The sequence below is a fragment of the Eulemur rufifrons genome, chromosome 2 (genome assembly GCF_041146395.1).
Source record: "Eulemur rufifrons isolate Redbay chromosome 2, OSU_ERuf_1, whole genome shotgun sequence".
Classification (NCBI taxonomy): Eukaryota; Metazoa; Chordata; class Mammalia; order Primates; family Lemuridae; genus Eulemur; species Eulemur rufifrons.
Window position 1 is genome coordinate 73,146,776 of NC_090984.1, and position 13,078 is coordinate 73,159,853.

General features: G+C 37.2%; 1 protein-coding gene across 1 annotated transcript in view; it reads right to left on the reverse strand.

The window, feature by feature from the left end:
* Nucleotides 1-3,538: 3,538 nt before the first annotated feature.
* Nucleotides 3,539-13,078, reverse strand: part of SEC23A (SEC23 homolog A, COPII coat complex component) — a 59,583-nt gene continuing 50,043 nt past the window's right edge. Inside the window, exon 20 of the mRNA XM_069464447.1 lies at nucleotides 3,539-4,938. Coding sequence (XP_069320548.1) covers nucleotides 4,849-4,938 — 90 coding nt within the window. The 3' untranslated portion in view covers nucleotides 3,539-4,848. The remainder of the gene's footprint in view (nucleotides 4,939-13,078) is intronic.

Here is a 13,078-nt window from a genome sequence, read left to right on the forward strand (position 1 = left end):
CGTCTCAAAAAAATAAAAAATAAAAATAAAAGACTAACCAAGAAAATAAATCACTGCATCAGTAGTACAATTTAAAGTTTTTTCCTGTGAAGTTTTAGATAAGATTAATCAAAACCCCAAATATTTGCCAATAGTCTAAATCAGGCTTGAACGATGCACAGTGAAACACTAAGCTTTAAAACTGCTCCTAGAAAATGAGCACACAGAAAATGTAGAGAAGGTTATGAACTAGGCAACAACAAAATATAAGAAAATAGTCATTTACATGGAAAAAAAGAATCAAATTTCAGAGAAAAGCAACAAAAGATGCTGGTCAGTATTATCCATAGGTGGGGAAGAAAAAAAATCCATAGATTTATTTAGTAATGTAACTTTATTATTGCATACCTGGTAATTGTTATATTCACTGGATAATATTAATAACACATTAAGCCTAGACAAGCTGTTGTTTCAATTGGTAAAGGAGAAAGAATGAACAGAAGAAAGGAGAATGCTTTCGTTTTGTAAGGTAAACTATTAAAAAGCAAACAAGAAAAATAGAAACATCTGTAGAATTACTTGATAAAATGCTCAAGATGAACACAAATTAAGCATATAAAAGTATAAAAAGTACATATACATGCATGTATATTGGAGACATTGAAAATTAATGTAAAGACAGTGTCAGAAAATAATCCTAACTTGTCAGCACTGTTTGAAAAATAACTGAAAAAAATGTTCATTTAAAATAAGACCAAGTGCATTAAGCCACGGGATTTAATTTGTAACATCAGTAAGAATACATTTGCTTTTGTCACTATATAGATCCCAAATACCACACCTAAGTAGAACTAGAGACTCCTATCCAATACATCTTTTCAACTGTGTCCTTGCATCATTTTTTCTAGGGGAGACTTGATGTAGTATACAATGTTACCAGGCCAACTTGTTTGGATTTTATTGTGGACAAGAAAAGTGACATGATCAGATTTTTATTTCAAAAATAGCACCCTTCTTACAGTGTGGTAAGTGAACTGAAGAGAGGAATGGAGAAGAGGACACTGAGGAAAGCAGACTGGCTGGGGGCTATTGCACCAAAACAGGTGAGATACACTGAGGGTAGAAGACCAAGCAGTAAGATGGTGAACAGTAAATAGATTAAGGAGATATTAGAGAGGTTGAATTGTTAGAATTTGATTACTAAAGCTGTTGAGGAGAGTAAGAGTTGAAAATGATTCTTTGGTTTCTGGCCTTAACTGGATAACTACGAACATTCATTAGATGCACTCTCTGAGTTACGGAATATGAGAGGAAAGTTTATCAAGTGGGGAACTAAATAAAGAAATGTCAGCTCAATTTTTAAATCAGCCAACAAAAGAATAAATTTATCCTGTTACACCAAAATATAAATGTACATAGATGAGGTCTAGGGTTATTTTTAGAGATTATGCCAATAGAAGTGGTAGGTTCAAGAATGAATTTCAAAATAGTTCTGGGCAATGTACCAAAGCCTCTCAGTGCTGCTGACAATTTAGCAAATTTTTTTTTTTTTTTTTTTTGAGACAGAGTCTCGCTCTTTTGCCCTGGCTAGAGTGCCATGGTGTCAGCCTAGCTCACAGCAACCTCAAACTCCTGGGCTTAAGCAATCCTTCTGCCTCAGCCTCTCAAGTAGCTGGGACTATAGGCATGCACCACCATGCCCAGCTAATTTTTTCTATATATTTTTAGTTGTCCAGATAATTTCTATTTTTTAGTAGAGATGGGATCTCGCTCTTGCTCAGGCTGGTCTCGAACTGCTGACCTCAAGCGATCCTCCCACCTCGGCCTCCCAGAGTGCTAGGATTACGGGCGTGAGCCACCGCGCCCAGCCCGCAAATATTCTTTATCCACCCTGAGTTCTTTAAAGGGATGCTGTGGTCTAAATGTTTGGGTCCCCTCAAAATTCCTATGTTGAAACCTAATCTCCAATATGCTATTTAGAGGTAGGGCCTTTAAAAGGTGATTAGGGCATAAGGGCTCTGCCCTCATGAGATTAGTGCCCTTACAAAAGAGGACTGAGTGAGCTTGTTCACTTCCTTCCCTTCCACCATTTGAGGACACACAGAAGGTGCTATCTATGAAGCAGAAAGCCATCACCAGATGCCAAAGCTACCGGCACCTTGATCTTGGATTTTCCAGCCTCCAGAAATGTGAGAAATAAATTTCTGTTGTTTATAAATTATCCAGTCTAAGGTATTTGTTCTAGCAGCCCCAATGGACTAAGACAAGGGCTAAACATTTTTTCAACAGTCTATTTAAATAGCTAACAATTTACAAGTAGCTAAAGTATACACAAAAATGACCCAGGATGGCCAGGCATGGTGGATCATGCCTGTAATCTCAGCACTTTGGAAGGTCAAGGAGGGAAGATCACTTGAGGTGATCTGCCAAGGCCAGGCATGGTGGATCATGCCTGTAATCTCAGCACTTTGGAAGGTCAAGGAGGGAAGATCACTTGAGGTGATCTGCCAAGACCAGTCTGGGCAACACAGCAAGACCCCATCTCTACCGGAAAAAAAAAAAAAAAAAAGTTTTTAAATTAGCTAGGCATGGTTGTGCACCTGTAGTCCTAGCTACTCTGAGACTGAGATAGGATTGTTTAAGCCCAGAAGGCTGCAGTGAGCTATGACCACGCCATTGCACTCCAGCCTGGGTGACAGAGCAAGATGGTAAGCTAATAGGGTATGATGATGTTAACATACTTGTTCATCTTTAACCCTTAAATACATGTTAGTATGTTAGCACCTTCAGCTGTATATGATTTAGAAGTAGAAGAGAGGCCAGGCACGGTGGCTCCGCCTGTAATCCTAGCACTCTGGGAGGCTGAGGCGGGTGGATCGTTTGAGCTCAGGAGTTGGAGACCAGCCTGAGCGAGAGCGAGATCCCGTCTCTACTAAAAATAAAAAGAAATGATCTGGACAACTAAAAATTATACATACAGAAAAAATTAGCCAGGCATGGTGGCGCATGCCTGTAGTCCCAGCTACTCGGGAGGCTGAGGCAGGAGGATTGCTTGAGCCAGGAGTTTGAGGTTGCTGTGAGCTAGGCTGATGCCATGACATTCTTAGCCTGGGCAACAGAGGGAGACTCTGTCTCAAAAAAAAACAAAAGTAGAGGACAGTTTAGGGGTAAGTAACATCTTATTACTCAAGCCTCAAGACAGCATTCTTAATGAACATAATTTAAGGGGCCAGGTAAATTAAACAGGTAACATCATCGCATGGTCTTTCCTCAATTCAAAACATGTGAACTCCAAAACAAACTAACCTTATGGCAAAAATGAATAACTATTTTCAAGGTGATGGAAATGCTCTAAAACTGATTGTGGTGGTGGTTATACAACTCAATGAAAATATGTATGGTAATGTAAATTATACCTCAATAAAGCTGCTATTTTAAAAATGAGTAACTTTTAATCCACTATTAGATTTTAAATGGTCTAATTTTACATTAGGCTTCTTAGGCTTTACTAGATTTCAAAATAACCAGAAAAAACAGAGAAAAGTATATTTTATTGGCATTTAGGCCTAGCACAGTCCAATTCAAATAAAACAGAACAAAGTAATTTATTTAAACTAATTGAATATATCATATAAACAATTTTTGCTTAAGTTTCTGTTTTACCATCATACGATTGTGTTCATGCAAATACAATCATCAAAACTGTCCTTCTAATAATATATCATAGCACCACCTTTTATTTGCAGTACTTGATACATAAATTTCATTGTCAAAACACATCTGGCTTTAGCAATGTAAACATATTTGCTACAAGTAAACTTTAGATGATAAAACTGAATGATACTAATGAATAAATCAAAATAGAACTGAGCATCACCACATGACATAATTAAACAAACATTATATAATACTGTCTCAAAAAGAACCACAACTTAATAAATTTCACAAAAAGGAAGCAGAAACAAAGAGTAATGCGTAAACTCCCAAAGTAGTGTTAAAATACTGAAGGATACAATGTAAAATTTACCTCACAAAAACATGGGGAAACAACAAAACCATGCAGTGAAAACCAAATTGGTTTAGTAGTTACAAGAGTCATTTTACTGCAAAGGCTTACTAAAATGCACTCTGACAAAATGATTTATTTTCTAGCTCTCCCTTTTAAAAAATTATCATAATGTTTTGTCACATAAGTTGGGTACTTTGTAGAAATTTCACATTTATTGTCAGTGTGGGATCATTATCCCCAAAAACTTTTCATCTCTACTTTTCCAAAAACCCAAAAACCATTAAATTATCTTCATGAAAATTACCACTATAAAGTCAAATAACTCCTAAAGAAATCATCATAAAAATAAATCTGCCTTAACAGAGTAAGTAGAGAAAAAGTATATGTATAAGTGCTGAAAATCACAAAAAATGGAATAAGCAAAAATGTTCACATTTATCATTACTTTTTTTTTTTTTTTTTTACTTTCTGACTAAAATTAAGAAAGAAGTTTCTAAAATGTCAGCAAGGACATTCAGTGCTGCTTTGGATTTGTCTGCAGTGTACAAATGAGTGAAATATCTGCAGTACGAGGCAGACTTTATTTTTACCCTTAAACATAATTCAGTTATAAAGACCTGAAATTTCTAAAACCAGTTATAATACTGTGGCAGGCAAAACAAATTTGTTCTTATTGCTCTCATTATATTCCAGCTTAGTCTACAAACGTGAACATTTTTCCTTATGTTGTCTCAAACTATACTAAAAAAAAAAGTCTAAAGAGAGATCTCTGTTGGTTTCCACAGATAAACTGAAAAAGGAGAAAAATGAAATTGGAATATTATTTTATCTTCTTAAATGTCCTTAAAATGTTTAGCACTTCAGGCAGCACTTGACACAGCAAGTTTCTTCAAGTGATCCATAAACACTTGTAAACTAACATCATCTGTTAGAATAGGTGCTCCAGACTCCTAGAGGAAAAGAAAAGATATTAGCTATGATTAAAACATAGCCTTGGAATGTATAAGCAAATGTTTAAAATAGACAAGGAAATCATTTTAAGTAAAATAATGCTTATGCTCCTGTTGAATGAAAAATAATCTAACTGGCCTTAGTCCCTGGTTTCTGGGAGTGAGACTCTACATTCTAGAATTCCCTAAGCAATAGAAGTGTCTTTGTCATTCATGGGCTGATGGGACTACACCTGAGTTTATGCTATGAGATGAGATGGCTCAGGATGGGGGCTGGTCACCAGCAAGACCAATGATGTGATTAGAGGGTTGGGGCTTTAAGACAGCCTGACCTCCAGACCCTTTGTCCCTGGCATTTTAACAGAAAGGCCAGCTGGAAGGAAGTAAACTCATAATATCGTTTTTAAAATAAACTATGCTTATCAAGTTTTCAAGTCATTTTAATTGATTTCTGTTATTCTAGATAATTAACAAGAGTTAGGGGAAATTTCTACCATCAATTTTAATAAAAATTATGTTGACAGAATGACGTTGGTAACCTAATCCATTAACAATGAAATTTTACTAAAGCTAGAGAAAATATTTCCAGAATTTATATCTGAATTTTAAATTTTCTTCTGATGCTCAATTTCTTATTTATTAATAAATATATAAAAAGTCTAAAACAGAAATTAAATAATTTTCAGAAGAGATCAGCAAGTTAGTGGCAAATATATGCTCCTATGGTTCTAGTCTGGCATAGCCACAGACATGCTATAACCTCTCCTGAATACAGGAAAATCAATTTTATCATGTTAATTATTAAGAACTTGAAAAACTTGATAATGAAGGGAGGCAAAAGCACTAATTATCCATAAGACTTTTTTTTTTTTTTTTTTAAGAGACAGGGTCTTACTCTATCACCCAGGATGGAGTGCAATGGCATGATCATAGCTCATGGCAGCCTCAAAATCCTGGGCTCAAGCAATCTTGCTACTTCAGCCTCCCAAGTAGCTAGGATTACAGGTACACTGCTATACCCAGCTAATTTTTAAAAAAAATTTTTTTTTGGTAGAAACAGGGTCTCTATATGTTGCCAAAGCTGGTCACAAACTCCTGGCATCAAGTAATCCTCCCACCTTGGCCTCTCAAAGCACTGGGATTACAGATGTGAGCCACTGAGCCTAGCCCTCATATGACTTTGAAGAAGGAAGTCACTTAACCTGTGTCTTAGTTTCCTCATCTGTAAAATAAGAGAAATAACAAGATCTATCTTACACAGTTGTTGCAATGATTAAATGAGTTAAATTGTATAAAGCAAGTAGAACAATACCAGGCACACAATATGTTTTAGCCATTTTTATTATTCCTTCTTTTGAAAAACCTATTATAACACTGAAATAATTCTCTTTATTCTACATTCCTAGTTAACACAGAGAAGCACAGGTCTCAAAAATGTGATCTAAACCAATAATACACTGGTGGCTCTTGCTTTTTACTTCCTGTAACTAGACCAAATTTTTTTTTCATTTTACAACTGTTTTTCACTTCAAGTCACCCAACCTCCGATCTATTTCCCCTAGTCATGGATTTTCTAATTTATATACTGCAGAATTCTTATCTGAAATTATAAATACTAATGCTCAACTCAATTTTATCAAAAATTAGCAGTTGATTGATCTCAATTTTTCAAATGGGCCTCTTTTCTATTTAAAATATATCCAGGATTAGGCAGAACGGTTCAAGCTTTACATTATTTAGTATATGAAGCACTACAGCAACAGAGGCCTCCAGGACCCTGTCACACAAGCTGTGTTGCAGTGGTGCCCTCTTCAGGCCATTCATGGATAATACTTATCACTAGGTACTTGGATTTCTGACAAACTCCTTAGATGTTAGATTTCATTAATTTTTAGTAAAATGCTTGGCTGCTAAAGTTAATTCCCTAAATTGCAATCATCAAATTAGCTTAATTATTAAAAATTCACATCTGCAGTCTTGACAGATCTGAGTTAAAATCTGGACCCTGCCACAGTTTAATTATGTGATCTTGGTAAGACATTGAATTTATATGAGCTTCAATTTCCTCTTCTGAAAAATAGGATTAATAGTACTCAACTTATAGACATTTTTAAACAATTAAATGAGAATACATAAAAATCTTAGCATAGTGATTAAAACAGTATAGATTCAATTTATTATGATTATAAAAATATTAACATAATTTCTCATAATAATCATGCATCAAGAAAGACCTTAAGTTTTTGTTTATGCCTCTAATGCCCTTACTTGCACACAGTAATAATTAAACTTCAAAGTTTAAAATAGGTTTTCTTTCCTGTGTCAAATATCTTTAGGAAAATTTTTTTCCATTGATAACAGTGAAACCTAACAGCTAATATTTACTATTACTGTCCATATCAAGCACATATATTATTAAGCTCTGTAGACAAGGAAGTGAAGGCAAAGAGAAGTTAAGTAACTTGCACTCTCAACTACCAGCCTTCTACACTTCCAAGATTAAGCTCCTTCCTTGATATAAAACCTCCTGTAACTATGCCTGCTAGTTAGACTTCAGGACTTTTAGACTTTGGATTCAATTTATTTATCTATATCACAAAACCTCCTTAATTCCTAAACACCTCCACAGAACTCCCATATTCTTATCTGTGCTCTCTCCTGTCCAGATCTATTCTATTTGATATATGCTATGTTTAAGGTACTGTGGGAAGTCAAAAATGAGAGTAACAGTTATTGCCCTCAAGTAATTTATAATCTAACAGGAGAAATAAGTGCCATAGGAAACGGATGGGAAAAACGGGATGACAGGCAGTGATACTACACAAATCCAGTCATACAATCACAGGAAGACTGTGATATGGTTTGAATGTTTGTCCCCTCCAAAACTCATGTTGAAATTTAATCCCCAATGTGGCAGTATTGAGAAGGCAGTGCCTTTAAGAGGTGACTGGGTCCAAAGGACTTGCTCTCATGAATGGATCCATTCATGAATTAATGAATTACCACAGCAGCGGGACTGGAGGCTTTGTAAGAAGAGGAAGAGACACCTGAGCTATCATGCTCAGCCCCCTCACCATGTGATGCCACACACCACCTCAGGACTCTGCAGAGAGTCCCCACAAGTAAGAAGGCCTTCACCACATGCAGCCCCTCAACCTTAGACTTTTCAGCCTCCATAACTCCATAACAAAGAAAAGAAATTTCTTTTCTTTGTAAGTTACTCAGTTTCAGGTACTGTTATAATCAACAGAAAATAGACTAAGAAGAGTTTCATGGAGTCAGTGACCTTTGAAGTGAACCTTGAGGGATGGGCAGAAAATGTCCAAGTGGTGATACATAAAGTCACAGAGATGGGAATATGCTCAATGTATTCAAAGCAGAGTGAGAAGTCTAGTTTGGCTAAAAGAACTACATAATAGCTAAAGGTAGAAAAAGATATTTGGGTCAGGCCAGGCGCGGTGGCTCACGCCTGTAATCCCAGCACTCTGGGAGGCTGAGGCGGCAGGATCGCTTGAGGTCAGGAGTTCGAGACCAGCCTGAGCAAGAGCGAGACCCCGTCTCTACTAAAAATAGAAAGAAATGATCTGGACAGCTAAAAATATATAGAAAAAAATTAGCCGGGCGTGGTGGCGCATTCCTGTAGTCCCAGCTACTCGGGAGGCTGAGGCAGGAGGATCGCTTGAGCCCAGGAGTTTGAGGTTGCTATGAGCGAGGCTGACGCCACAGCACTCTAGCCCGGGTGACAGAGCGAGACTCTGTCTCAAAAAAAAAAAAAAAAACCAACAACAACAACAACAACAAAGATATTTGGGTCATACCAGAAAGGATTCTCAATAGCAATATAAAGTGTTTATATGTAATTCAATAAAAGGTTACGGAAGATTTCGGACCTGACATTCAGGACTACTACATTAGGGAGACTATTCTGGCCACTGCCAAAATAAGAGAAAAAAAGCTGAAGCACTAAGACCATTTAGCAGGTAATTCCAACAGTCCATGTGAAAAGCACAAGAACCTGACGTCGGTTAGGGACAAGGAAAGGGAAAATAGGGCAAAGCATTTGTGATTAATTATGGGCAGAAAGGAGAAACTGTAAATGACTGAAGTTCTGAGCCTTAGGAATTGAGAGAATAGTGAGAACTTCTGTAAAAACAGGAAATTAGGAAGAACAAGATAGTATTTAAAAAGAAGTCAAGTTGGGACATTCGGCTTTATAAAATGTCTATAGGAAATTCAAATGATGTGCAACAGACAATTAAAGAAATTCAAGTCCATCACTCAATGTGAAGCCAAACAAAAGACAGAGGTTTGCAAGTTAGCCTTCAGATGAGAGATGAAGTCCTAAGAGTGAATACAATCACCCAAAAAAAAACAGCGAATACAGAGAAATCAGGACAAAATCTTGAGACACCTCTATATTCAAAGGGAAGAGGCCTTAATTGCAATTATTGCTTCATTTCATTTATTTTCTACCCAACCTGGACCCCACAGTTATATTGTCATAAATTATTCTACCCTCTTACTAATGTGCCCATCTTTCCCATTTCCAGTCCTAAATTATCCCCAAAGTTTTTTATTATGGAAGCATGCCCTAGAAATTTTTAGTAAATAAAATGCGTCCTCACCACTGCTGTAAGAGCCTTTTATTCATCCTCTGTTGATTCCTTATATTCCTTAAACCTGTTTTTAATCTTTTCCATTTTTCATCCTTAACCCCAGCCTTTCTCACCCTTAAAATAATCTCCTATTACTGAAAAGGAACAGGCAATTATCTAATGACAGCTTCCACTCCACCTCAAAATCTTTCTGTCTTCCCCCTCTTCTCACCTTTTGCTTTTGCAGAAAGAAATGTACTGCCTTCTTACCAGTGCTTAACCCCCATATAGTGCCTGTGATCATATCGTCTCCTTCTAAGGATCTTAAACATCTATTCTTTTGTGTCTTCCCCATACTGGCTCCTTACATTTGGTCTACAATTAAGTTCTGTGCTCTTATCCTAGTAACAATCAAACCTATCCTACTATTTATCCTCAGGCTAAATTTGCAGTTGAATCATTTACACTTACAAACTCCACTTCTTTGCCACCAATATCTTATCAATCTATCTTACTCAACCACTATATTAAAACTGCTTACAAAAGGCCACAAATGACTTAGTCATTTGGCTTAGTCATCAAATCTGAGCACATTTTCTCAGTCTGTATCCTGCAACTGTTTACACCATTTCGGTGTTTGTTTCCCCCTTCTTATTCCTTCTATAAAGTCACCTTTTATAACACACTATTCTTTTCATTCTTCTTCTACCTCTCTGGTTATTTATTAAATATTCCTGCCACTTGTACTCCTTGAAGGTTTTGTCTCATCCCTCCTCTATCTTTCTACTCTCTCCTCAGACAAACATTCACTGTGATAACTTTAAGTATCACCTTTCTAAAATCAACTTTCACTTCCTTACCCTGACCACCAAACCCAAATTTCCAATAGCCTGCTCAATATGGCCATCCCATTGTGGCTCGTGTAGATAGTATCTCAAACTGACAATGTCTAAAATGAAACAATTTCTCTCCACCTTCCCACTCACTGGTATGTGTTTACCTAGTCACCCAGGTTTAAAATCCCAAATTACCTTATTTCCCCTCAACTTAAAATATTTATTTTTTAAAAATTCAACCCGGCCGGGCGTGGTGGCTCACGCCTGTAATCCTAGCACTCTGGGAGGCCGAAGTGGGCGGATCGTTTGAGCTCAGAGTTCGAGACCAGCCTGAGCAAGAGCGAGACCCCATCTCTACTAAAAATAGAAAGAAATTATATGGACAGCTAAAAATATATATAGAAAAAATTAGCCGGGCATGGTGGTGCATGCCTGTAGTCCCAGCTACTCGGGAGGCTGAGACAGGAGGATCGCTTGAGCTCAGGAGTTTGAGGTTGCTGTGAGCTAGGCTGATGCCACGGCACTCACTCTAGCCTGGGCAACAGAGTGAGACTCTGTCTCAAAAAAAAAAAAAAAAAAAAAAAAAAAAAAAAATTCAACCCTACAGAAAAGATGAGAGAGAAATACAATAAACACCCATATACCACATACCTAAATTCAGTGACATTTTGCCACATTTGCTTTATGTTTTTGCATATTTTTCCTTTTTTTCTTCTTTTTGTTAAATCATTTCTGCAAGTTGAAGACATTATGACATTTCACCCCTAAATACTTCAGGATATATCTTCTAAGATTAAGGATAATCTCCTATATAACCACAACACCATTATTACACTCAAGAAATTGAATAATATTATACTACTTCTCTGATATATATTCTATATTCAAATTTCACAATCATCCCAATTATGTTTTGGGTTTTTTTTTTTTTTTTTTTTGTGAGACAGAGTCTCACTCTGTTGCCTGTGCTAGAGTGAGTGCCATGGCGTCAGCCTAGCTCACAGCAACCTCAAACTCCTAGGCTCAACCGATCCTACTGCCTCAGCCTCCCAAGAAGCTGGGACTACAGGCATGCACCACCATGCCCAGCTAATTTTTCTATATATATTTTTAGTTGTCCAGCTAATTTCTTTCTATTTTTTCAGTAAAGACGGGATCTCGCTCTTGATCAGGCTGGTCTCGAACTCCTGACCTCGAGCGATCCACCTGCCTCGGCCTCCCAGAGTGCTAGGATTACAGGCGTGAGCCACCGCGCCCCGGCCCCCAATTATGTTCTTAACAGCTATTCTCTCCCTCTAATCCAAGATCCAATCAGAATTCAGATTTGTGTATAGCTGTCATGTCCTGGAATAATATACTTTCTTATAACTTCTAATCAAGTCCCATTGAGTCTACTTTTGAAATATCTTCCAAATCTATTCCTTTTTACCATCGTGCCTTCATTTCCTCTCACTTGGATTACTTCAATTAATATAGTTTCAATCTACAAACTGCTCCAAATTAATCTTAAGATTTGGCTGTACTATCTAAGGCTTAAATTTAGCCCTGTGCCCAAAAACCTTCAATGACTCTCAGTTACTTACTAAATAAAGACTCAACTTCTCGGTCCTCAACTTGACATTCAAGATCCTCTACAATCTGGTCACACAACACATTTCCAGTTTTATGTTTTATTATTCAGCTCTACATGTAGTCTCTTACCTTAGCCCACACTATCTTCTACCTAGAATTCCCTTCCTCACGCAATTTCCACTTACTGAAATAATAACCATTCTTAAAACATTTAGGGCCAGGTGCGGTGGCTCACGCCTGTAATCCTAGCACTCTGGGAGGCTGAGGCGGGTGGATCACTCAAGGTCAAGAGCTCGAGACCAGCCTGAGCAAGAGCGAGACCCTGTCTCTACTAAAAATAGAAAGAAATTATCTGGCCAACTAAAAATATATATAGAAAAAATTAGCTGGGCATGGTGGCACATGCCTGTAGTTCCAGCTACTCGGGAGGCTGAGGCAGTAGGATCCCCTGAGCCCAGGAGTTTGAGGTTGCTGTGAGCTAGGCTGACGCCACGGCATTCACTCTAGCCCGGGCAATAGAGCGAGACTCTGTCTCAAAAAAAAAACAAAAAAAAAAAAAAAAAAAAAAAAACAACCATTTAAATGTCCCTTTTTTCCTGATCTCATACCCTCTACCTGCTGTCACTGTGCAACGTCTTCCCTCTTCCTCTTCAAATCCCTATAATACTTTATATCTTTCTAAAGTCACATCTGCCTTGTATTTTACTTAGGTATGTATCCTATCTCCAATACTTGACTACAAGCTCTTCAAAGGCAGGGATGATAACTATGTGGCTTGAAGTGCCAACACAGATTCCTGTACATATCGAACACTCAACAAATATTGATATGGTATATCAAGAGGTAGGACTTCTACCAAAATAAACTATATCAATAATGATTTGCAGGCTTTCCTCCTTTCCCACTCAACTACAATCCCTGGCCTCTCTTGGCTTCTTGTGGCCTTTTGTGGTTCATGGCCTAGCATTAAGCTGGAATCATCACTTCCTGTCTTATATACTTTATTGCTTTTTGTTTCAAGGATATGGTGCTACACTTGGAATATGAAGGGATTCTGTCTATTTGACAGGATCACTTTTTTATTTTCTGTGGTGCCACCAAATATTAATTCTGTTTTCTACTCTTATTTTTTCATTA